At 45.7% G+C, this 26500-nt stretch overlaps 2 protein-coding genes across 2 annotated transcripts; one reads left to right on the top strand and one right to left on the bottom strand.

Moving 5' to 3' along the window:
• Window positions 1-4803: 4803 nt before the first annotated feature.
• KEL (Kell metallo-endopeptidase (Kell blood group)) lies at window positions 4804-21586 on the top strand (the record flags this gene model as incomplete). The annotated part of the gene is made up of 19 exons (XM_080701263.1): window positions 4804-4819; window positions 4884-4999; window positions 5253-5394; window positions 5668-5832; window positions 6760-6884; window positions 7206-7352; window positions 10079-10141; window positions 10223-10411; window positions 10669-10817; window positions 11918-12047; window positions 17415-17525; window positions 18589-18687; window positions 18878-18955; window positions 19349-19449; window positions 19626-19736; window positions 19876-19943; window positions 20160-20329; window positions 20650-20745; window positions 21425-21586. 19 exons carry the CDS (start codon window positions 4804-4806, stop codon window positions 21584-21586), a joined length of 2238 nt encoding a protein of 745 aa, XP_080557389.1.
• Window positions 21587-22274: 688 nt separating this feature from the next.
• Window positions 22275-23167, bottom strand: LLCFC1 (LLLL and CFNLAS motif containing 1; the record flags this gene model as incomplete). The annotated part of the gene is made up of 2 exons (XM_080701262.1): window positions 22275-22453; window positions 23026-23167. 2 exons carry the CDS (start codon window positions 23165-23167, stop codon window positions 22275-22277), a joined length of 321 nt encoding a protein of 106 aa, XP_080557388.1.
• Window positions 23168-26500: the final 3333 nt, after the last annotated feature.

The raw sequence follows: 26500 nt of genomic DNA, 5'->3' as shown, positions 1-26500 counted from the left end.
GGGATATTTCTCACCCTGAAGGCTTGCCCAGTTGGGTTTCCCCCATTTAATTTCTGTGTAGATTTCTGATGATCACCCGTAGGGGCCAAATTTTCTTCTGTTACATGATGACCAAATCGCTCACCCCAGCTAGAGAGAATGTGGGGCTTTCAATAAAGTGTGTATGGTAGTTTGGATTTCTTAGTTGGCAAATACTCACTAACCTTCCCCTCTTGTTCTGGGCAAAAGGCACTTCACTTCTGTTTTTGTTTTGTTTTTTTTTAACCTTGAACTTGGACACGTGACTTATGTTTACAAATGGAATGCTAGCAAACATGATTTTTTTTTTAAAAGCCATAAAATCTCTCACATGTTTTAGCTTAAGTCTTGTACTCTGGTGCTACTTTATTGGTAATGCATGACCTGGTTGGCCTCTGCCTGTTAGCCTGGGCCCCAGACAAATACAGATGAGGCAAATATGCAAAAACATGTATCCTGGATTCAAAGCCCTTCAAATGTAACCCAGAGCATGGATGAACACATCCTACATCAGCCCAACTGCATGCAGTCAACACACACATCTTTGAGATTAAATGCTTGGTTTTGTAACCACTGAATTTTAGGTGATGATTACCAATTATTAATATGCCAGTGGTTGACTGAGACAGTGGGTTTGGCAAGATCTTATGCAAATTTTTAAGGAAACATATATTGAATTGACATGTTTTATTAATACCTGTATCTAGAGTCCTGCCTTGGATATCTACTGGATTGGTAAGAAGAAAGTATTGTCATGAATAAAATATTATCAATAATGAAGGATGAGGGTATTGCTAAGTTGCTGAGGCTGGCTTTAAGCCTGTCTCAGCCTCCTAAGCATTGAGATTACAGGTGTATGCCACCACACCTGGCTTAGTGCATGTATTTTGAACTTCAGTTTTTGGGGCATTTCCTTCAAGTTTTGCCATATTCCAATTCTTATCTGTTTAATATGTTCTAGCTGACTTCTTTAATTAAACATGGATTTTTGTATTCAAATCATGCTATAGTCATAATTTACCTATAAAAGAAAAATGCACATAAAAATTAAAATATTAAAAAATTCTATCAACTTGCTACTTAAATGATTTCTAAAACCACTTTGTGGAATACTGAAGTTATAATTTCTCTTTTCCAAACATGATCTCCAATTTTTAAGTATGTCTTCTTTTGAAAAAGCAATTAGAACCCCCCAAAAAACTTGCCTCCATGGATTGGTCCCTGTTTCCACATCTTCTTGTTAAAAGCCCTCACAATCCCACGTGACATGAGTGATTTGCATGATTCATTCAGAGTTGGGTCGATTATTGCTTACAAGGTGGCTTCCTAGTTCCCATTACTGTAATCAAATGATCTAAAAGTAAATTGCCACCAGTGTACACACCCAATTGCCACAGCAAGCAGATAAATGTTTTGTCCTTTATTTTAATCCTTAAACACCACAGATGGCAGCCGATTGTAAACAGTCTATAAAATAAAGCAAAGTTGAACCCTCAGGAATTTGGAGGACAGCTCCAAAGCTGTCACATAACAAGGCAAAACAGCAAAAGTTTATAAAGGAGAGTCAGACAAATAAAAATTCTGATTATAAAGAAATTCCCAGTAGCCGGGCGTGGTGGCACACACTTGTAATCCCCATGCTTGGGAGGTGGAGACAGGAGGCTTGTGTAGGTTCGAAGTCAGCTGTGCTGGCTTAGGAGACCCTGTTTCCAAATAAAAAGTATAAAATTGGTCTGGGAGTGTGGCCCGGAGGTAGAAAGGCTTCCAGGAATCCCAGTACCATGAAGAAGAAGAAGAAGAAGAAGAAGAAGAAGAAGAAGAAGAAGAAGAAGAAGAAGAAGAAGAAGAAGAAGAAGAAGAAGAAGAAGAAGAAGAAGAAGGGGAGGAGGAGGAGGAGGAGGAAGAGGAGGAGGAGGAGGAAGGAGAAGAAGAAGAAGAAGAAGAAGAAGAAGAAGAAGAAGAAGAAGAAGAAGAAGAAGAAGAAGAAGAAAAAGGAGGAGGAGGAGGAGGAAGAGGAGGAGGAGGAGGAGATAGAGAAGGAGAAGGAGAAGAAGAAGAAGAAGAAGAAGAAGAAGGAGGAGGAGGAGGAGGAGGAGGAGGAGGAGGAGGAGGAGGAGGAAGAGAAGGAGAAGGAGAAATTCTCAGTAAACAGAGGCTTAATGTTTGACAGGCTCATCTGTATCATTTCTGATAATTATTGATCTTATAATTTTGGGCAAGTTTACTGTACTTCCATGTACCTTGACTTTCTCATTCATACAATGAAGATAATAACATGTCTTACCTCCTTCATAGAAATGCTGAGGAGACTGAAGGAAAGAAATGCATATATATGCAAACCTTTACATACATTCTTGGCACAATAACGTGTGTGCTGTTATTATGATTTCTATTATTTTGATATTGTTATGGCATCAAACAAAAACTCTTGGAATTAGAATAGATGAGATGAAGCAGTTAAGGCAGCCAGGAAGCGGTGTCTATAAAGATAAGCCGTAGCTCAGTTCACCCCTCTTCAATCCCCAGCTCTGAGTGGTGGATTGGGCACGGCTGCTGTGGTGGGCCTGACACCCAGACTAAGACACGCGAGATAAGGGGGAGCCACGCTGCAGAGGCAGCTCCCAGAACAGAGCTTCCTTTCCTTCGGGAGGCAGCTGGGTAGGAATGGATAAACCAGGAGGCTCTGTTACCATCCCTAGTTTCCTCAGCTTCTCCAACAAGGTGAAAACCCAAGTTTGGACTGTGCTGGCTGTTCCCGGGGTTCATGTCACACAGAGACTTGACTTACTCTTACGTATCAGTACTACTATAACCCACTGAGCTGGCCACTTACCTAATCTGAATTGTCTGTAGTATTTTTCCCACATCAACTCAGGGAATTAATTTATAGAAAAAGAGTGAGGAAGGGAAGGGGATGAAGGAAGTGAGATGTGTTTGTGGCTTGAGCCCTCTACTTTCTGGGAAGGCAAGACACCATTGGCGTGTAGCCCAGCAGACCAAACCCTCCTGAAACTCTGAAGCATGGTGTTTTCTCAGGCTGACCCCTACTCTCATCCTTAGCCAAGATTCCACTGTCTCAATCGGGGGCATCACTTTTCTCAACACCCAGAAATAAAACTTGGAGCTCATCTGTGACTATTAATGACCCCTCTCCCATTAATCAGTTTCTGTGACCTTATGACTTTATTTATTTATTTTGCATAAAATGCTTCTTTCTGTAGACTTACCTCCTCTTTACCATCATCCTGGGCCAGGTCCTCATTTCATTTCTGCAACACCAAGTAGCCACTGTTTTTTGTCTTTTATTCACTTAGTCCAGATCCCTAGTACCACATCAGGCTTTATTCGATGTGTGTGTGTGTGTGTGTGTGTGTGTGTGTGTGTGTGTGACATCCTGTCTCAAAATAGCCTTATTTTCCCCAATGGCTTTTTTTCTATTGCATGACATTCTGACTTGGTGCTTCATCATAGGGCCCCAGTTGAAAAGGTAGCATTACTCTACTTCTCCAACCATGGAGGCATCCTTTGACGCCCATCTCCATCCCACATAATGCATCCTGGCCTTAGCAATCAGGAAGTAGGGCCAGGTTGTCATTAACGATCATGCTAATGAGTTCCATTCTACCTAGTCTGAGGAATAGGGAACCTGTTCACCAGGCCAAGGGCTCAGTATGAAGTAAGGGAGAATGAAAATCTTCTGGCATGAAATTCAATTCATTCCTCTTAACATTTGCAAAGCACCTTGGGTGGATGTAAAGGAGAAAGAGATAGCATACCTGCCACAAAAGAGTTTTCAATCGGTAGGAAGGTGAAGATGCAAGACACTGCTGTAATAAAATGTAGAATAAAGAAAAAGGCTCAGTAGAGCCCTATTCCCTTGTAAGCAAGCATGAGACTTTGTGAGGTAGGCATCGGAAAACATTACCTTCATTTTCCAGATGACGAAACTCGGTTACCTGCCTGAGAGTTTAAGCAGCTTGTTTACTGTCACAGAGCTAATAATTAGCAGGTTAGGGTCTCCTTGTTCGATGATCTATTTTAATGCACAACTCTGCCTTCAACCAGCAGGGCCATGAAACACCTAGAAAAGCAATTAAGCATGCTTGGGAACAGTATGAACGGGCGTAGAACTGTGAGACCTCCCCGGAAAAGTGGCATTTCACCTGGGAATTAAAGAATCCAAGGGATTTCAATCAGAGAAGAAGAAAAGAAAGGGGAAAGAATATTCTAGAAATACAAGAACTTTATGAACAAAGTCACAGAGCAGGATAAGAGGAGCAGACCAAGGGCAAGATTTCTTGCTGAGCGAAGGAGACTCCTCCCTCAACTCCCCTGAGAAACTGAGATAAAGGAGGAGGAGAGGTCTGAGTGTCTCCCTGCTGATAAACAGGCTCCACCCAGAGGCCAACAGTGTTTGGGGACAGAGCGGGTAGAATGGAAGAAGTGCCCTTTTCTCCAGAACCACGCAACTGGGCAGGGGCATGAGGGAGGCCAGTTCCTGAATCTCCATCCTCGGATTCGCCACGTAGAGCAAAACCAGGAAGGACTCTGGGAGCCAGAGAGGAGGACAGACAGATGGCAAGTGCCTTGGAGAAACATCTCCTTCCATAGCCAGCCACCGGGGGTGGGGTCTCGGGTGCTCTGTGGGGATGCCCTGCCCCTCCTGGAGAGGAGGGAATATGACGCTTCCAGAATAGAAAGGGGGAAGAACAAGGGAGGTGATGGGAGGAGATGGATCTCCAGGGGAGAGGTTCATTCTGAGGACCACTGATGACTGAAGCAAACATGTGTATGGGGAAAGGTAGGCAGGAGTGTTGGCATGGTCTGATAAAACTGTCTTTAATGTGCACCCCTTTCTGAACCAGCATCTCTCTCCTCCTCCTTCCTCCTCCACTCACTTCAGGAGGGTGGAGACGAAAGTGGACAGGAGCTGAGAGGACAGATCCAGGCGGGTGGCATGGAGCCTCCCCAGAGCCCAGAGGTAAGGGGCCTCCTCCTTACACTTCTAAAGCCTTCAGATGTTCCCTGCTTGATCCTTACCCAAGGCAGGTGACACCCCTTGCTTTCTCATCCCCCAGGGCTACGAAGAGGGCTGAGTTTAGGGAGGACCAACAGAATGACCTCTGCAGAAAGGGGCCTTTGCTCTAACTTGTTGATTCTCTCTCCTCCCCTCCTCTTGCCCCACTGCCCCTTTTCAACTCCCCCATCTTGTATCTTTCCCCTTTCCCTTACAGAGCCCTCCAGAGGCTGGACCGCCCACTGAGTGGAGAAGACAGTGGTCACTGACCAGGTGGCTGCTGGTGGCTGCCTTGCTTTTTGGCCTGCTCATCGGTTCTTCTGTGCTTTGGTTCTACATCTTCCGGAACTGTGGCCCTCGTAAGGAAGATTCTGGAACCTCCCAACCTAGGAAGTCCTTCCCCCATCCTGGGCCCCATCTATCCTGAGGCTCCTGCCCTCTGACATCGCTTGGCCCTCAAATCTTGTACATCCTGCCTTTTCCTTCCGGAACCCCCACACTCTGCCCCCAGTCAGACCATCCCTTCCCACTCTGTCTCTTTGGGTCCTCACCAGGACTTTCCTTAGCCAGCCCCTTGGGGGAGCCCTCGTCCCTTTCCCTCTTCTCTCCTAGTTCTGAGCTGTTCCCTGCAGCCCCCTGTGAGACACCCGCCTGTTTGGATCTCCTGGCCCGTTTCCTGGCTTCTAGGAACACCAGAGTGGCCCCCTGCACTGACTTCTACAGCTTTGCCTGCGAAAAAGCCAAAGACCTTCCGGCTCTTGCAGAGGAGAACAAGAGCCGCCTGAAGAAGCTGCTAGGTAAGAACAGCAGATGACTGAAGCTGGCTGACCCCATCGGGACTTCCCAGACCGCTGCATAAGGAGTCCATCCTTAGTGGACTCCCCAACAACCTGACTGGGTCTGCGTCTTCACACTCTTCCTCCTCACCTCAGATGCCGCCCCTCTTCCATCTCTTCTGGTCCCTCTCACCATCGTTTCTTTATCTCATCCCCATCTTCTTTGCCCTTCCGCTTGTCTAGTGCTCCATTCCTTCAAGTTCTCCTTTTGCACAAGCCTCATCTTCGTTATTTCCTCCAAATATTCTATTTCTAACCCAGGCAGAGGATCTTCCCCCACCAGCCCCTTTTCAACACATTCTATATTTTAAGCCTCTTCTCTGTCACTCTCAGGCCTTCAAACCTGGCCCTCCGATATGTCCTTGTCGACATTATCTTTTCCTTCCCCCCACTTCCCAAATCATCTCTCTCTCACAATGACGTCTTGCTTCTCTCCTGGAACATATTGACAGTATAAATCGGAACCTGACCCCCTTTTTATGAGAAAAGAGTGGGAGGTAGGCTTTCTTTTGGTAGAGTGATGCTTTTTAGTCAAGGCACAGAAATGAAAAGAAATAATATGCTCAGGATTAATTCTGTTGCCCACAATGAAACACAAAGATATTAAGACCGAGGGAGAACATGACACTCGTAGGTAGATTGTTCAGATAGGTGTACTTTTGGGTTGTTGTAATGTGTTCATTTGTTCCCTGAGATCAAGGGTGAGGAGGATCTGGACTCAGGAAGTTCTTTTATGCTTCTTTTTTCAAACCTTTCCATGGGTTTTGTTTATTAGTTTGTTTGTTTTCTATGTAATCCCATTTTTTCCAATAAGCTGCCTGTCTCACACTTTCTCGGTTTGTCCACATCAGACTCCACTCCTTTAATTCTCCCACGCTTCCTTTCTAGAGGCCCCAGGGCCCTGGAACTTAGGCTCTGGGGAGGAGAAAGCTTTCCAATTCTATAATGCCTGCATGGACACGGATGCCATTGAAGCTGCAGGGGCTGGTCCCCTCACACAAGTTATCGAGGAGGTGAGTAAAGTTAGGACATCAACTTTGTTATGCATTTAGAACAACATAACATGGTTAGGGCTGCTGTTTTTCTTCCTGGAACTTGAATCTCTATTCTAGAGATCCCTTAGTTCTAGAAGAAAGATAGAGACAGAAATGGCAAGTCCTATAAAGAATCAGGACCTAGGGTGAGAGTAGAAAAAGAAGGATAGAAGTAGAGCCCTGGAGGGACCAAAGAGCTCAGAGGTGAGGAGATAGGAGATAGGAGCAGAAGGGAAAATCAAGACGGTGGTGTCTCACCGTACAGATCCCTCTGCTTAGCCCTGTTTCTCTTTTTCCCAGCTTGGAGGGTGGCACGTCTCTGGCAATCAAACTTCCTTTGACTTTAACCGAACTCTGAAGCTTCTGATGAGTCAGTATGGCTACTTCCCATTCTTCAGGGCCTATCTGGGGCCCCATCCTTCCTCTCCACACACACCATTCATCCAGGTGAGAGATGCACTGAAAAAGACACAGCAGGACCTGGGCTTGCTGTGACTCTAGGCTATTATCTCATAGAGGAAGATTGCAAGCTGGGGAGACAAGACAAATGTGCAAAATAGCAAGCAGCCCTGTATTAAGAGAAAATTATTGCTATGAGGTCTTGGGATCTTAGGTTGGGTGGGAAAAGGACTGGAGTAGGTCCGGACTCCCTTGTTGCTAATCTGGAGTTCTCCCAGACTTCTTAACTAGTTTTCCCATCTCCAAGGTTGGCTTCCTCTTATATACTCTTCATTTTTGCCAGGGGGACCTTTCCAAACCAAGACCTAACTGTGCTATTGTCTCTGTTCCAATGCCTCCCACCTTCATGGATCATTGGGTCAAGAACTGGTCCATCGTGGCTTAGCAAAGCTTGCAAGTTTTGTGATCTGACCCCCTACACACCTCTCCAGCCTTATCTCCTGGCACATTCCCTCTGCCCCTTACACCCTCGGCTCTGCTGACTCACGTGCAGCTCCCAAAATGTTCCTTCTTTCTCTACATACACTGCTTCCTCTGCCTGTAGCAATCCCCCACACTTGGCCTAGAAAACTCTTACATGTTTTTCAAGGGTTGGTTTTGAGTATCTCTTCCAAGATGTCTTTACTGACATCCTAGCTCTGACTTAGGTGAAGCTTTTCCTGCCTCTTCTGCCTCATTTCCTCATACTCTCAGCACTAAACACTAAACTGAAGACTGTGGACCTCTTCCTCCTCAGTCATCAGGTGTTTGTAGAGCAAGTAAGTAAAAACATAGTGGAGACATCACTATCTTGGTAGGCAACGCAGGGTTATATATTTGGCTCCTGTTTTCAAAAAATCTACTCTATTTTAAAAGGATAGATATTCAAAATCTGAGAATCAGCATTTTTAGTATTCTAAAGTACATTTTTAAAGTGTGTGCTCTGGAGTTCAAATGGTATGGTCATTGGAGATTAGTTAAGGTCTGAGCTGGCTAAGGAAAGGCTCAGAGAGGTACATATGAGCTGAGTCTTAAAGTATGGTTAACCTACCTAGATGAAGGTGAAGTTAAAAATAAAAAGCATTAAAGGGGTGATGGGAAAGCTGGACATGGTGGTCCATACCTGTAATCCTCGGTCTTTGGGAAGCTGAGAGAGGAGGATTACCGGTTCAAGGCCAGTCTCGGCTCCTTACAGAGCACCCTCAGCAACTGAGTGAGAGACCGTTTCAAAATAAAAATTAAAAGAGCTAGGGTATAACTTGGAGGTAAAATTCCATTGGTTTTAATCGCCAGTACTAAAATAATTAATTAATTATTATTTATTATTAATTAATTAATTATTAATTAAATTAAAATAATTTAATTAACAAATTAAAGGCTATGGAGAGATTCTGAGGCAAGAGAAGAACTTAAAACACTCTGTGTCCTCTATGGGGTCGGTGCGAAGACTTGTCTATGGGTAGGATGAGCTAACAGTGCAAGGAAAAAGGAGCCTAAAGATATGAGATTGAATCTGATTACTGGTCTAGAAATCCAGGCAGAGGTAATGATTATTGATATACTAAGAACAAAAATAAATAAAAGAGCTACTGAGAACTTTGAAATAGCATGATGGCTGCATGTTGAGTTTAAGCAGAGGCAGAAATTTTGAAGATCAACCCAAAAGTGTTCAGGAATCAAAATGAGAGTATTTGGGATCCTGAAATAGTGGTAGAAATGGAAAGGAAAAACCAGGCATGAGGAGAAAGGCCATTTTGCCTCAGTACATGAGTTGCTGAGGGTCTTATGACTGAATATAGATAAAGGAATCATTAAAGGACTCCCTAGGTTTGATTTGGTGGAACTGGGAGAAAAATGCTTATCATCGGCTTGAGTTTGTATGGGCTCTTAAGGGCTCTTAAGGAAGAACAGTTGAGGACTAGGCTGCAGAGGAGAGTGGTGTGAGGGGTGTAAGGGAGTCAGTGAAGGATGAGGACAATCAGGGAGGTGGGAGTCGAACCAGTGTGAAGCAACAAAGGAAAAGGGAGGAACTTCCGGAAATCACGTGGCGCACCTGGGTGGGGTGTGAACTTTAAAAGAGCCCCAAACTCATTATCAAGATAAATAATATCTTACCATTTAAAAAAAAAAATCAAAGTCAATGTAAAAACTTATGATGACCAAAATTTCAAGTTTTTGTCTATTGTGGATTAAAAAAAAAAGCTCTTCCTCTTCAAATGGAACAAAACTTTATTATGGACCTTTTGGAAAACCCTTATATTTTAAAAAGTGCATGGTGGCACTTATGGGGGAAATCATGATAAGCAAAGTTTTGATGTTTTAGGCATCCATAGATTTTGCATTAATTTTGACACTTTAAAATATTTATGGAAACATGTGTCTGGTTTACTGAGTTGTGGGTACCTCTTCACTGCAGCACTTGAGCTGGGTGTCTCTGCCTTTCACCAGACCTAACCTTGACACGAGGAAGGGATCCCTCTAAGACATCAGTTCTTAAGCTTCTCGCTTGCTGAACGTTGCCAAAGTTGTGAAAATGCCCATCATTTTTCACATTTCCATGTCTAGACTCTTTCTCTCCTTCTCCTCACTCCTATTTTTTTGTTCCTTCATAATCTTTCTCATTCTCTGCCAGCTCTTTATTCCCGTCTCCCCAGGCCACCTTCCATAGTACTGCCCACACCTGCCCTCTCCACCCCCCACGCTCCCCGCTTCTCTCCAGTCTCTCTTGTGTCCAGATAGACCAGCCAGAGCTTGATGTTCCCCTCAAGCAAGAACAGGAACAGAAAATCTATGCCCAGGTAAGCCTGTGTGGGGACAAAGCTCCGCCCCTCGAAGATCAGGAGCTCTGGGCACCTGTGACCTCCATTACCTTCCTCCAGATGGTGCGGAACTACCTGGCTTACCTAAATCAGCTGGGGATCTTGCTGGGAGGTGACCCACTCACGGCACAACAACACGCTTCCATGTCCATCTCCATTACCTCGCAGCTATTCCAGTTTCTGAGGCCCCTGGAGCAGCGGAGAGCTCGGGACAAGCCCTTCCATAACATCACTATTGACCAACTACAGGTGCCTGGAACTGGGGTCCCACAGACTATGGGCAGGACAGTCTCTTTCCAATACTTTGTTGTTGTTGTTTCTGTTGTTGTTACTTTATTTTCTTCCTTCTGGTACCCTTATTTTTTTTCTATTCCTAATTTTCTCAGACTCCAGTTCTGCATCACCACTCTCCTTCCATACTCCCTCTCAAACCCATGGAGAAGCCTTTTCCCCTTCTGTCTCTCCTCCTTGCCTTTTCCCCCTCAGCTTTGTGTTCTTCCTCCAAGGAAATGGCCCCTGCAATCGACTGGTTGTCCTGCTTGCAAGCGATGTTCACACCTATGTCTCTGAGCCCCACCCACCTCCTGGTGGTCTATGACCTGGACTATTTGAGAAACATGTCGCAACTGCTGGAAGGACAGCTGCTGATGTACAGGTTTGCTCCATGTGGGATTGGAATGGAAAGAGTCTGAGGACCCAGCGGGCTCCAGGATCAAGAACACCTTGGGTGAAAAGGACTTGCTACAGGTGGGGCAGAGAGGGGGTAGAGTGGATGGCACCAGGGAAAACAGAGGAAACATGAAATAAATTTTGGGAGCATGAAGAAGGAATGCCACAAGGAATGAAGGACAAAGGGTTCAACAAGACACAGGGTCAGCCTTGAGAACATTAGTCTGTATGGAGCCTCTGCTCTGTAGGAGATGCTGGGAGGCCCTGGGGTGGTGACAGCTTAGACTATATGTGTCTTTTCAGGGTCTGAGAGCTGCGGGTAGGAGAAATAGGTCCAAGAGACTAGGAGCTGGGGGGCAAAGCCTGGGATTCTCTGGAGGAAGAAGGCTGGAAAGAGGCCATTTCACAGCCATGGCAGGAGAGTTCTGGAGCTCTGGTGGGAAAAAATTTTTGAGACCATTTCTTCTGTGATTAGGAATTCAGTGAGGATGGGGTTCATGGGCAGGTGCTTCTACCTTGGGCTCTCTGCCTCCCCCGATGCCTGTGTGGCTACCCTCTAAAGGCAGCAGATTCCTTCCAGCAGCTTGAATGCAGGGCTCTTCTCTGGAGTTACCCAGTGGTGGCAACATCTAGGAATATTTTTTGAGGAGGGGCAAGCACACGTCCATGGGGAGCACGAGCAGGTGTACAGAGGAGACCTAACAAGAGCTGCCAACTGCGGCAAGTCACAAAGCTCAGCTTTACTGTCCTCAGGAGATATATCCTCAGATGAGCTGAGGTTACCTGGTTATAAAAACGGATGAATTTGTTTTGTTAACTCTGAGTCCTGCCTTCGTCTAGCCCGGTTTCTCTTCCCCCTGTGACTTGAGAAGGCTGTCTCTTTATCCAGTTCCTTCTGTAATGTCCTAACCTACACCCAGAAAGTCTCTTTTGGACTTCTTTTTATGTCATGACAGCTCTTCTTCATAAATACAGAGGAGAAAGAGGTGTCCCCAGGAGTGACGAGGTACTTTGCACAAGGGGAGTACTTTTGTGAGATATCCTCAGAACCCTGGGGTTGATGCTGGGTCTCTTTTGCCTCCATAGGGATTTTTTACAGAGTCACATGATCTTGGGACTGGTGGGGACGCTTTCTCCAGCCCTGGACAGTAGGTTCCGAGAGGCGCACAGAGAGCTGAACCAGAAACTGTGGGAGCTGACAGAGAGACCACCCATGGTGAGAAGACGAAGCCTGGAATTTGCTTGGGTCATGTTAGGGAAACTATTATGTCTGAGAGGGCTGTGTGAGAAATGTGCTTCACTGATCAGAGTCTACCGCATTACCAAAGATGTAGAGATACTCTTTTGTTGAGAACCTTGAAGCCCTAGGTCAAAGACATCCAAATGCAAATGGAGACATTTAGTATATCGGTTACATCCCAGCTTAGTTAAGACCTCGGTTTAGTCTTGAAATCATTTTTTTATTTAATAATTGTGGACCATTTCTCTCCCTTGGAGAGACCTGAAGTATCTGTGGAATTCAGAGTGGGGAATGTATTCACAGAGACAGGAATGCAGTTATTGCTTATTGAATGGTTATAATGTGTTAGACATTTTCTAAAACCTTTAGTCTAGGGTCTGACTCATGTTTAAGGAATGTAGAGAGCTCGTCATTCCTGTATTTACTCTCCTAGAGTAGCTGGTTTAAGCCTCAAAATTCCACGCGGTACCATGGATATCATTTTATCTTTGTTCTATAGATGGAGAAATGAATGCACAACTACCAAAGAATGTGACCATGGGGATATAGCTAGCAAATTGTTAGAGCAAGGGCTTGAACTCCGGCAGCCCGGCTTCAGGATCTGTGCGCTTATGCTTCGTGCCACAGACTGCTCTTCCTGAGGACTTTCACTCAGGGTGGGCAGGTTCCCAAGAAGTTCCCATCTAGCCTCACTCACTGTGTTGTAGAGGAAGCAACACAAGCCTCCAGCTCCTATTCGGGGGGGGGGTGCTCTTACAAACTTCCTGGAAATAAATAGCTTCCTGTAAGTTCCAGCACTGTAGCCTGATGTCATGTCTTGGAGGGTATAAGAGCTCCAGCACAGACTCATGCTTAAAGAATGTAGAAGGCTTACAAATCCTGAAATCACGAGGGTACATAATTGTCCTTGGGCTGAAAAGCAGAATGAAGCTCTGCCAACAGTGATGTCATCTTGGGGAAGCCACTTCACCGAAATGTGACACATAATGATGATGATGATAGTTGATATATATTTAGCAGTTAGTTTGTCTAGCACTGGACATAGATTGACCACTTAGCATAAATTAGTTTACTTAATCTCTCCAGAATTCTCTGAGGGTTTTTGTTTTTGCTTTTGTTTGGTGGTACAAGGGATTGAGCCCAGGAAGCATTTTACCATTTAGCTCCTCCCCAGCCCTTTTAATTTTTTATTTTGAAAGAGAGTCCTGCTTAGTTGCTAAAGGTCTTGCTAAGCCAAAGAGGCTGGCTTTGAATTTGTGATCATCCTGTCTCAGCCTCCCAGGTCCTGTGATTACAGGCATATGCCAAGTGCCTGCTTCACTCTGAGGTTTTTAATCCCTGTTTTGCAGATGCAAAAATAGGTGCAGAAAGGCCAAGTGACTTCCCCAAGACTACATTGCTCACAAGTATAGGAGCAGTCTGCACAATAGATCTGTTTGGTTCCTGAGGCTGTTTTTAACCACACACTGTACAAGATTGAGAAAGAGAAGTGCTACAAACAATGAATTAGCAAATCTTTCTGTTAAGGGCAAGATAGTAAATATTTTAGGCTTTATGTTTCTACGTGAGTTCTGTTTTCACTGTTCTACTCGGTCCTTGTAGTGCAAAGGATATAGTAGTTGTATTCCTAGAGAAATCTGGCATGAGCATTAGACAATCTGGGGGCTCCCAAGAGGTTGCCACCTGGAGAGGTTTGAAGATTAACAGAATCTCTTTGCAGCAGGTAGAATTGAAGCAATAAGCATCTAGAGGGGAAAAAAAGGATTATTCTGGTAAAGAAGGAAATCTCATCTGATAGGAACAGTGCATGCAGCAGGATGCCTAAAATTTGGTACAATATAAAGGAATCCTCATGGTAGCTCTAGCTGGGAAGAGATGATGGGTTGCATGCAAGGCTGTGCCCAGTGTTACAGCTGAGGGTTGTCCTGGGTGTTTTGGAACTAGCCCGGTGGTCAAGGTAACTGGAATAAAGTGAACAGGACAAGAGACAAGTAGAAATCAGGGGAGGAAGGAGACAGCCATGCAGGATCTGGTGGGTTGCAATAAAGGCTTTTGCTTTTCTCCGCATGAAATGGAGAGGAGCAGAGGAATTTTTCTGATTTATTTTTTTAAAAGAACATATTTTAAAGAAAGCAATGGAATTTCCGGACTCACATGATGTAAGAAGTTGAATGAAGTCAAAGACAAAGCCAACATTTGGGCTTCCATTTGACCAAAGTTTTGGTTTCTATCCAGTGGTCATCAATTATAGACTTTGTTATTCTAAAGGAATTTTAATTTATGGTATCTTTATTCTAAAAGACTTTTAGTTATGATGATCTGCCAATCTCTTAATAGTTACTTTTGAATATATAGTCAATGAAAATGGTTAAGCTAAGTCGTTTTTTACTTGGCACATTGCAATTTTACATCTTTTATGAAACTGGTAATGTTAGCTTTAGGAAAGTAAAAGCAGGATTTCACATTTGCACCTGTTAATTGTGAACAATTTATACTTAGCCCACATCCAGTTTATCAGATAGAGTCTTTGTTTCAACAATCCATGCTATTACTTTTTCTTTCAACAGTGGGCCATTTGCAATTGCATTCAGAGTTGCTTCACCCAGACTACTGCTAAGATCCTGAAGGGAGGAGGGCATTGGATCAGGTTATTGACTTAGCTATATCTTCATCCCTTTATTCTTGGCATAAATATTTATGGAGTACCTTGTATCTGACAGGCACTGCTCTAGGCACTTAGGACACAGTGGTAAACAAAACAGATAAGCATTCTTGCCTTTAGGCATTTATATTCTAGTGCAGGAAGAAAGAAAAGAAAAGAAACATATTGGGGGTGGTAAGGAGAAAAGTAAAGGAGCAATTGGAGAAAGGCAAGCTAGATAGAGGGCAGTCATAATTCTCAGTAGAGAGGTCAAAATAACTCCAAGTCATTCATCATTAATGTTTAATTGTGGTTCAGCCAGACAAGAGTTCACTCAAGTTGCACTATCATTTAACATTGATTTCTTCACCGAATTCACCAGGGCTTAGTTTGTGGTTTGACCAGATGCCTTTCTAAAGTCAAGATAATGCCAACAGAGTAACATTAGAATATAGAGACGAATGCTAATGGAATTCCAGTGGAATTTAGAATAGACATGGTACTTCCAAGGTATTATTTTGCCTTATCCTCAAATCTGGGAAGAAGGCAAAACAGGCATTATTTTTCTTTTTATAGCTGGTGAAATTGAAGCACAGAGGTTTAAGTTAATAACCCTCACTTGGTAAATGGTGGATACTCAATTCCAAAGTACGATTGTAGTACAGTCCCTTGAGGATCAATTTAATTATTTGTAGATATGTTTTGCTGGCTTTTAGAGTAATTTATAAACTTTGAATCAATTGCCAGCTTTAAAAAATTAGGAGATGACATAGCATTATTTCAGATTTCCTCTGTGTGTGTGTGTTTGTGTGTGTGTGTGTGTGTGTGTGTGTGTGTGTGTGTCTAGGTGCAGGAGTTACATAGCTCAGCAGGATTGGGCCAGGCTGACAGTATTTGTCTCTGCCTAAATGTTGCAGCTCAGTCTGGCTGGATGCACTCTCTCCAGTTTGCTATAATCCTTCCATCCTGTCTTCTGCAATTGGACTGTTGCAATCAATTGTGTGACTGAATGGCTTCTATTAAAATTTATGGATCCTGGCTGTCCTATCCTCCAGGTTAATGCTTTTTTTTTAACCAGAGAAGTTTTTATTATTTTGCTATTACTTGTCTTCAGTGATCCCATACTGGTCTTTTATAGTTACACATTATTTTCAGAGTGTTCAAATATCACTCCCTTAACAATTCATTCTAGAATTTTGTTTATAAGTTAACATTAAAGCTTCTTGTAATCTATAAATTATACTTTACTTGTATCAAAGATTGTCCAAATTTTCTGACTTCTATATGTGTGTGTGTGTGTGTGTGTGTGTGTGTGTGTGTGTGTGTTATTTATTGGGGATAGAACTTGAGGGCATTCTACTCGCAACTACACCTTCAGACCTTTTTAATTTTAAAATAGGGTTCTTGCTAGGTTGCTGAGTATCTTGCTAAATTGCTAAGGCTAGTTTTGAACCTTTAATTCTTCTGTTTCAGCCTCCCAAGTACTGGGATTATATGTGTACCACCATCACTGACACAATTTTATTTCTTAAATATTATTATCATGGCTTGGAGGTGATATATGAAAGTTTTGCAGTGCCCTAAAAATAATTCACTGAATTTTATTAATTTGTATTTAAAGTATTTAATAATTTCTTTATATTTTGTAAATTTTCCCCTCAAATTCTCATTCGCTTACTCTGCAGTTTAAAAGACAGTTGTATTATTAGTTTGAGTAACATCTATATTCTTGAGTTGCCAGGTCCCATGGCAAAGGATGTTGAAGAAATGGTCAGGTGTCAGCAAAGGTGATCATAAAACAAGTGAAGAGCCAGAAGGTGTGAGCCAGGCATACCTGTAATCCCAGTACTTAAAGACAGACTGGAGGATGGTAGGCCAGCATGGTAACTTAGCAAGGCCTCGTTTCAAAGTCTCCCCCAACATCTCTCCATCTCTCCTTTGTTTTGTTTTCGGTTTTTTCTTTCTTTATCCCTAACAGGGTCCTCCTGCTAGAACAAAAAAGCATGTCAATGGTTTTTATGAGCTGCTCTCTAATACTGCTGCACCTCTGAAGTGAAAACCTTCCATTTCTCATCCTATTTGTTTTCCTTGGTTTGCCTGAGTTTCCTAGGTTCCTTGAATACATACACATACGAGCATATATATTTGTCCTCTTCTCCTAGCAAACTGTATGCAATCTAAAGCCCACTTTTACTAATGATTATCTTCTCTACAAGATCTTACAATATGATGTGCACACTTGGAGAGGTAGGCATGGGTGATGGTGGAGAAAGTTAACTATTATGGTTATCCCATTTTAAACAAAGAAGATGGGAGGATGAGCCATTTCTAAAGCTGAGAGCCATGTGTGATGGGGGCCAGGTTAGGTACAGAAGCTACCAGAGAGGTTTGACTTCTTGTTCTCCTTTCTCATGAGTCTTTTAGTCCTCCAGAGGGCTGCTTTCCAGGGGACTTGCTTTCAAATAAACAGGCAATAAACGTGGATGATTTGCTCAATCAGGTTCATAGGACTAGTCTTGGAGAAGGACCCTTTGTGCTGAGCAGCACTGTGTATCACCAGAGGGAATAACAGAGGGACGTAAACCAGGAAGTTGAGCGAAGAGAACTCCCTCTGGGGTGAAGGTCTAGAGAAGACTGTCCTGGGAAAGCAGAGAGGAAAGAGCCCTTAGCAGGAGCCACTCAGTCCAGCTTCCTCCCTGCAGCCAGCCCACCCCCGATGGATGATGTGTGTGGAGAAGACAGGAGCCTTCTTCCAGCCTACCCTGGCGGCCATGTTTGTTCGTGATGCCTTTGACCTGCGTACCCAAAGTGCTGTATGTGAGGGCTTTCCCCTGCCTGTGTCCCTCTGCCCTTCCCTCCCTGCATACCTGCCCTCTTTCTCTGGACTGTGGTCTCCTCAATGGTAATGCATAGAAGAGAACTCAGAGACCTCTCCATCCATCGAGCGAGCAGAGTACAGTAACAGGACAGAGTATCCATAGCTAATTGGAACACGTCACCCGACTTTCTGGGTCTCGTGTTTCTTCGGCCATAAAATGAGAAAATCAAACTCCATGGCCTTTAAGGCTCCTCCTTGTTTATCTAAGATTTTTGAGCAATACATGATATGGCATGAACATGGGATGAAGTCATTTCAGGGAGTGCAAATAAATAACTACTGAACAGTTGGTTAGGGCTTGCTACCAGCCTTCTATCAGCATTTTGCACAAGCTACTTTATTTAATTTCTGTTATCAGTCTAATTCTATAGGAGAGAGGCATTGAGAGGTTAAATGACTCGCTCAAGGCCACTCTGCTAACAATCAGCAGAGTCAGTTCTGAATGCAGGCAGTTGGTGCCAGAGGCCAGGCTTCCGATCCCATTGGTCATTTTCTTTCCCCAGGGAAGGATACATGCAAGATGATGGGTGGGTGGGAAGGCAGGGGCTATACACTTGGGCTGTGAAGTGAGCAAGACTCCAGTTTGTTGGGAAGCTGAGCAGCTCAGGGAGATGGGGAAAGGAAATACCTGCCTTATGGTGGAAGGTGTGGGGATGTGAGTCTTGAGAGCAAAGGAGGGAATAGTGGCCCTTCTCTGCCTCTGCTTTCTGAGCAGTTTGCCTGGCTCTAGGAATAAGCAGCCATGTAGCTGAGGTCTCTCATGGTGAGAGACCTGGCTGGCCTTGGGCTACACAGCTCCCACTGCCCTCCTGTATTTGGCTCTGCCTTTCCTGATCCACTGCTCTGTGCTCCCTGAAGTTTCATGGTCCCTTTGTCTTTCTGAGATCTTTCCCCTTCTCTAACAGCTCCCTCAACTCCAGAGGGTCACATGCTATGGCAGGGCCACGGCTGAGGCCCATCCTGACCCTGTTTCCCTGTCTCTTACTTCCACCTCATAGGCCATGAGATTATTCACTGAGATCAAAGATGCCCTCATCACACGCCTCAAAAAGCTTCCCTGGATGAGTGAGGAGACCCGGAAAGAGGCCCATGACAGTGTAAGGCCACAAGTGAAGGGCATTGTGGGATTGTTTAGTGGGTGGAGTGGAGACCAAGAGACAATGATGAGAAGTGCTACTGGCACCTGCACACATCCTGCTGCACACATATCTGGGTAATAGCACCAGAAGCTCTGAAGGGCTTAGAGGGAATGCAAGGTTCTTAACACCTCTCTCTCTCTCTCCCCAGATCACACAGCTGCAGGTGAAGATGGGAGCTCCTGAATGGGCCCTGAAGCCAGAGCTGGCCAAAGAAGACTACGGCGACGTGGGTCCCTGTTTTTTCCAGATTCCCTTTAATTATCGACCTCTCACCTTTCTGATCATCTAAATCTTTGCCTGACACTTTATTTTATATGGGTGATTCTGACCCACTTCTTCCTTTCACAGAAGCATGGAAACGTTGGGGTCTATTATTCAGTGTGCCCTCCTTCCCACATATACGTGTTTATTCTGTGACTTGCCTATGTTTATCTGTGTGCTGATGTAAGAAGCCTGCCAGTAATGATAGGTAGTAATGTTAAGTTGGTGGTTTCCACAAACTCATGGGTGCTTGCGTGTCAGGACATATCTTTCTGGGTTTAAATGTGCCTGTTGGTATATGTCAGTGTCCACTATAGTTGTCTCTATGTGCCCAAGTCACTCCCTGTATCCCCTTCAGATTCAACTGGGACCAAACTTCCTGCAATCCTTCCTGAGCTGTGTTCGCTCCCTCCAGGCTAGGAATGTCTGGAGCTCCCTGCAGCCTTCCCCCCAGCACAGGTATGAGAGCAGACAAGACACACATAACTCAATTCCAGAGATAACCTGACTGCAACTAGAAGGAAGGGAAGCCCTTGGTTCAACAGGAAGACTAATGCCAGATGGGAGGGACTGTGCATACCTTGGGGGTGGCAGGATCAATGGTGGCACTGTATGTATATGTGCTCTCTTCACAGATGGAAGATTCCTCCCTGGGGGGACAGTGCTCACTATTCAATATATGACCATGTGATGGTCTTCCCGGCAGGACTTTTTCAACCTCCGCTCTTCCACCCTGACTATCCCAGGTATGATCTCTTCTATGAGGGTGGGCAGGGAGTTTCCCAAGAGGGACTAACAGGTGTTATGATGGAGAAGACTTGCTGGAGAATTGGGGCTCAAAATGTTGACGGATTCTGGAGTTCAGACAAGCCCTTGTCTCCCTAGAGCTGTGAACTTTGGCGCCACTGGCAGCATCATGGCCCGCGAACTGCTGAGCATCTTCCACCAGATCTGTGGGTAACAGGGGCCACTGGGAGGCGGGGCCACAGGGCGTCCTCAGGAAGACCTCAAAGGAAGCCTGGTGGCAGAAGGAAAATTATTCAAGGGCTTCAGGCTCCAGACAGGACAGTCCCAGAAACTTTCTATGTTTCTGAGAGTCAAATGAGTCTAGGGTACTTCTCATGTCACCACTATCCCTCAGCAGTTTATTTTCTTGCTATTTTCAACAGTACGACCTGGGGGCTGCCCGGACTGTGACACCAGAGCCATACAGGAGATCCGCCTATGCCTGGAACGTCATTATGATAACCTCTCATCATCGGACACAACTTCCTTCAATGGCTCCCATGCGTTCCTGGAGAATGCTGCTGATGTGGGGGGGCTGGTCATTGCATTCCAGGTACCCCAAGGGCAGTGAGCTATTGTCACCTGCAGACTAAAAGACCCCAGGCTCAAGTTCTCCCTCCACCATTCCTCATGCAAATGCAATTACATAGCTTCTTATGCCTCACATACCCACTGAACAGATGACAACTTGGGGATCCCCTCATGCCCCTACTTTCTAAGACATCTATAGGTCTTGTAGAAAGTACTCTTTGTCTCAAACCAATTTCCCAGTACAGAACTGGGGGAGAAGGCCCATGAGTTTGTTTGGGGCATCAGATTCCAAACGGCCATGGTGAACATAAAGATGGTTCTCCATGATATCCCCACATCCAGGCATACAGCAAGAGGCTCTTACAGTACCGTGGGGAGACCACTCTGCCCAACCAGGACCTCAGCCCCCATCAGCTCTTCTTCAGAAGCTATGCTCAGGTAGGTGACTGCTACCACCTTCCAGAGCTTGCTTCATATCAGAAACGGGCCCTGTAACCAATGCTCAAGGGAATAGTCCTGTGGTTCACCCTCCTCAAATACCCCTCACCACTGCCTCACACGTGCCCACTGTCGTCCTTTCTTATTTTTCCCCTTGGAATCGCCCTCCAGATTACATGTTCTTCAACCAAATCCGAATTCAGCAACCTTCTACAAAAGTAGACCTTTACTCCCAGGCCCCTCCATGACATGAGCTCAACTTTTCCCCATTTTTGTGCTCTTGAAATACAAACCACTTCAAAATGAGATACAAGGGGCTGACCATAAGAAATATTCCTCCTCGGAGACCTTGCCCCCGAGGGGTGATTCCAACTTGACATTAACACCCTTGATTGCCTTGTTCTTCCTCAATAGACATGGTCCTCAGTTCCTCCATACATGTGAAGGTTCCCTTTGCAGAGCTCCTCCATTACACTCTGCCTCCTGGTCCCTTATGAATGGTATTATTACACAGCCCAGGCTCCTACTTCTGGAGGAAATGGCTTCCAAATGGCACATGCGCTGTATGTCCCTGAGCATTCCATTCCTGTTCCCCTCTTTGTCTTCTCTCTTTGGTGACCCCTTAGTTCCAACCTTGTGTTAAGAACCTTCTCTGCTCCTTACCCTTCCTCCTCCTCAGGCGATGTGTAGGGAGCCCAGCACCCAGGACTCTCAAGACACTCCCAGCCCACCCAGCCTTCGAGTCCATGGATCCCTCAGCAGTGCCCCAGCCTTTGCCAGACATTTCCACTGTCCTCGTGGTGCCCTCATGAACCCCTTCAGGCGCTGCCATCTCTGGTAATTTGACTACCAAAGACTCTGCCGTACAGATGGCTCAGCAAGCCTCTGGCTCCATCCAGGGAGTCAGGGAAGCACCCCCTTTTGTCTTCCATTCTCCAAATAAAAAGAGGCACTTGGCTTCTTCCTGTGGCTTAATGACTCTTTCTGTTATGTTTGGTTCCTAGAAGTAAGAAAATGATAAGAGGGAAAAGTGCCAAGGATAGTAGAAAAGAACTAACGATTGTGGTGAGCTGGTGGGTCTGAAGGTCAGTGGGTGGGCCAAAGGCCAGGCAATTACACAGACCAGTTAGAGATCCCAGGGTGTGAGTTAAGCCTCAGAAAGCTGCTCCCAATTGTTTTCAGGGTTTTATTGCTCTGTTATTGTCACTTCTCCCTCTAGTCTGCTGTTTTGCACAAAACCAGGAGAGGCGTAGGACAGAGAAGGGTGTGGGTCTGGTGTCTCTGGCCCTGGGAGATGGAGCTCTGACGTTGGGGTGGCAATCAGGAAATGACAGTGACAACTGATGTCTCGGAGGCTGTCCTGAAGCTAGGTGCCACGAGTATGGGGCAGAGAGCAGTGTGTGAGTCCTTTGGGGTAGGGGTGACCTCAACCTCATCAGGGACAGGAGATCAGTGAGCAATCATGAAGCGGAGGTAGACGTCCAGGTCCTCATCCAGTAACCATGCCACCACCTCTGCCTCAATGTCCCTCATAAAAAAAACACGATGCTGGCCAGGTTAATGCAGAAGGCTAGATCAAAGAGATGCTCCCCAAAGGCTGCTGTCTCGGAGCTCACGTCCTCTTCTTGCTGAACCATGTCCACCAGCTGCCACTGCTCCCCCACTGAGGAGGCCACAAAATGCTCTTCAAACTGCTGCTGGCCCTGGTCTGCAACAGGGAAGAGGGGCAGGGATGGGCAGCCTGGACCCTGACCTGCCCCCACCTTAATCTTGGCCTGAAGCAGGATGAGGAAGGAGTCAGGGCTTAAGTGAGAAGTGGGGGCTGGGGCCATTTGGCCCAATCTCCACATCCTTGGCCTTGACCAAAGAGGTGGTACTTCACCTAGAGGTGGTTTCAGGTCTGGGTTCCACTAGGGCCCCCAACTTGAACACAGACACTCCCCCTTCCTTCTAATGCTAGTACCTCCCACTCAAAGTCATACACTATTTGGAAGTGAGGGTCACCTTCCAGTAGGAAGAAAACCAAAATCCTTTTCCTGGCAAACATACTCATGCTTACCCATATCATACCCATGTGGAAGTCCCATGCAATTGCAAATGGTTAATAGTAAACCTCTGGTCCAGAACTTTCTAGATGACACTATTATTTTACATTATGACAACAGGGGCCACAGCTATCTCTCGTCTCAGATTCACCCTTACCTGATCAGCTCCCTGGGGTCTGACCTCAGGCAAGCCTGACCTTTACCTCCAAACATGGTCTCCCTCTTTTCCACCTACCTGAGGAGGGTGTCTTCTCTTTCTGATGCCTCTCATTGGGGCCAGGGCTGCCCTTCTGAGATCTCACCACCTTCACCCACAGCAGCAGCAGGATGGCTGACAAAAATGCCACCCTGCAGAGCTGGGAGCCCAGGGGAGTCATGGGCCTGCCCACCTGCTGCCTCTGGTCCCTCCTGCTCCCCAGGGCCAAGCGGGCTTCCCCCAGCCCCCTCCCCATCCCTGTCCCAGCCTTTCTCCCTCTCCAGTGCTGTTTTCTGCCTTTTCTCCTCCACAGAAAGAACTTCTGACTTCATGTGTTCTGTGACATCACAGTCATGGGTCTAACCCTTATTCCAACTCACTAGAACATTCCATTGCCAGGCAGGAGAGCAGAGAGGAGCAAACAAGGGATGGAAGAAGTTTCTAGAAGGGCCATCATAGATTATCCTATAGATGGCAACAAAAGGGACTTAAGAGGTGCAAAGGACTTTCACATTCACTACATCGCTGAATCCATATAAGCACTGGTACTCCAAAGTAATAATATTGTCCTACCCATTCTACAGATAAAAAACAGATTCACAAGGAATAACACTCCTGCTTAAGATCACACAGTTACCAACAGGCAGAGCAGGACTCCCAACGAGCTCTTCTTGGTCTAAATGTAACCTCTTCCCATTATTCCATGCAGTCTTTCTCTAAAGAGAAAGGTTCACAGAGATGAGGCCCAGACCAGACAACAAAGATCCTCAAGTCCTAAGCATGTGCCTGGTGCACTGTATGAAACTCATCTCTGTCAGAAACTGAAGGTGGAGAAAGGCATGGTGGTACATGCCTATAATCCCAGTACCTTGGAGACTGAGACAGGAAGATTGCAGGTTCAAGGACAGACTAATGTAGCAAGACTCTCTGCAACCTAGAAAGACTATTTTAAAGCAAAACATAAAAAGGACTGGGGGTGTAACTTAGAGGTAGACTGTCCCTGGGCTCAATCCCCAATACCACAAAATAAAAACAAAAACTGAGGATGGAATGGGAGATAGGGAGGGTACCCCAAAGCACATACTCTTTGTGTTTTGCATTAGAGAGAAACAGAGAAACAAAGAAACAGAGACTCGTGCACAGAGAACACAGAGATAGAGACAAAGCAGGATGTCTTATTCCCAAGAAGAAACCATTAGCTCCTCATTCCCCCCTACTTGATTTTTCTCTGTGTACCTCAAAGCTAAGGCTGGCGTTCTCTCTCTGTCTCTCTCTGTCTCTGTCTGTCTGTCTCTCTCTCTCCCTTCCTCTCTTTCTCCTCTCCTCTCTCCTCTCTCCCTCTCTCTCTGCTGGGAATAAAACCCAGGTCCTCAGACATTCTAGGCAAGTACTCTAGCACTGAGCTACAACCTCAGTGTTCCCATTTAAAAAAATTGAAACAGGATGCTATTATTTGAATCTGTGACCCCAGTACAGCACTGTCCAGAGGTGGGCTTTTAAGAAATGTTTGGGCCAGGAGATGTATAATTTCATCAGTGAATAAAATCTTTCTTGGCATCTCGGTGGCCATCCTGCCCATAAACCTGGTGAACATGGACCTATTGGCTTCCTGGTAGAGATGGTTAGAGGGTTGTGGGCTAGCAAAACAGGTGAAGATTGTTCCTGAAAAACCAGAAACAGAGACATAAGCCATGAAAAGCAAGGGGCAGAGCTATCATGACAGCATGACCACTCCATGCATGCTCTGCCCAAATGATAGGTGAAAATGCAGGTGCAAGAGCATATGCAGAAACATGTGTCCCCCTTCTGCAAGAGCGACTTGCAGAAATTGGAAATCAGGAAGAGATGCCATGTTATGGAAGTTACCCATGCCAACAGACACGTCATAGGAGGCTGTCCAACATACAGCAGATTTCACTGCTTACGTACTTCCTGGTGATTCAAGCCAGGTGGCAGGACTCTGAGTGGTGCACGACGGCATCTGGTGAGGGAGGAGGAATCATTCAGATAGCTGGTGACCCTGTTCACCTCTACTCTGCACCTGCTGAACTTTGGATCAGGAGAACCATGCTTGAATGGAAACAAATAAAATCACTAATCTCCTCCTGGCTATTTTCGGGGAGGGGCCTCTTGATCCTTGGCACAAAGAGAAGCCATCTCCAGCTCTGTAGCTATGAATGGGGAAGTCAGCTGCAGGAGGGGCAGAGCGGAGTGGAAAGAACCGGGTTATACTGACCACCATGACTTCCATTCTCCCTGACTCTTAGTGCTGAAAGAGGCAAATCCTTGCAGGAAATCAGCGAGCCCTTAAAAACTTGCGAACTCACCATTACATGCAATTAGAATACACCAATAAAAAAATTCAAAACTTTGTCTTACAACTAAACATATAAAATGTATAAAAATGACTAATTATTCTGCCTCCCCATGACACTCATTACTGAAATTTTAAAATGGAGTGGTTTTTTTTTTTTTTTTTTTTTTTGGTACTGGGGTTCCTGGAAGCCCTTCTACCTCTGGGCTACACTCCCAGACCTATTTTTACATTTTTTAAAATTTGGAAACAGGGTCTCCTAAGCCAGCACGGGTGGCTGGCTTCGAACCTGCGCGATCCTCCTGTCTCTGCCTCCCAAGCACGGGGATTACAAGCGTGCGCCACCACGCCCAGCAAAATGGAGTATTTTAATCCTTTTCCTAGATGGCTGTGGGTAGGTGGGGGACAATGTATTTCCTAAAACTTGAAATCCAGGTATGCCTTCTCCTCCTTACCGGCTGCTTGTTGTGAAAGAGCCCCGACACTCTAATGAGCTTTTCCAGCCTAGTTCTTCTCCTGGGCACCTGGGACACATTACTGCCATCCTAGACTTTGAGACATCACCGCTAGGAAGAACACTTTCTGAATTGTAGGCGTGCTTGTCCCAGGAGGCCATGGGAGGACTGAGTAGAAAGAGAAGAGACCGAAGGCATTATAGACTTGCCAAGACACAGGAGACTTGGAGGAGAGTCAGAGGGGATGAGAAGGAAGCATTGAATCTCTCGTCTTTCAGCTGGAGTGGATAAACAACATGGTCCCCACCCTAGCTATTTGTCCATGACCCTCCCATCAAAGAGGACAGGCAGGCAGAGAAAGGCAGGGCAGAGACTGAAGATGCAGGGATAGAGACTTGAACACTGCCCCCTCCTCCTTCCCCGACCCATGGCCACTGCCCTTGGTGGCCAGTCCCTGCACACCTGCTCTGTGCGGCTGTGACCGGGCCAGCCTTCTCAGCTGCCAGCCCCTCCCTGCCCCCACCCCCTGGAGGACTAGCTTTATGGGTTTCCTTGGCAAGTGCTCCCTTTCTGGGCTGACCCCCGCTTATCAGCGCATCTACAACCCCCACCTCAACCTTATCACTCCCTCCATCTCCTTAGACTGGAGGTCCCCAGGCTTCAGAAACTATTACCACCCACACCGCCCCAACTCCCAGTGAGGCAGAAAAATGCCCACAAGGTGACCCCTCCCAACTCCCTGAGT

Source organism: Muscardinus avellanarius (genome assembly GCF_963383645.1).
Source record: "Muscardinus avellanarius genome assembly, chromosome: 9".
NCBI lineage: Eukaryota > Metazoa > Chordata > Mammalia > Rodentia > Gliridae > Muscardinus > Muscardinus avellanarius.
The sequence above is the reverse complement of the archived record's forward strand: the minus strand, read 5'-3'. Positions and strand labels throughout refer to the sequence as shown.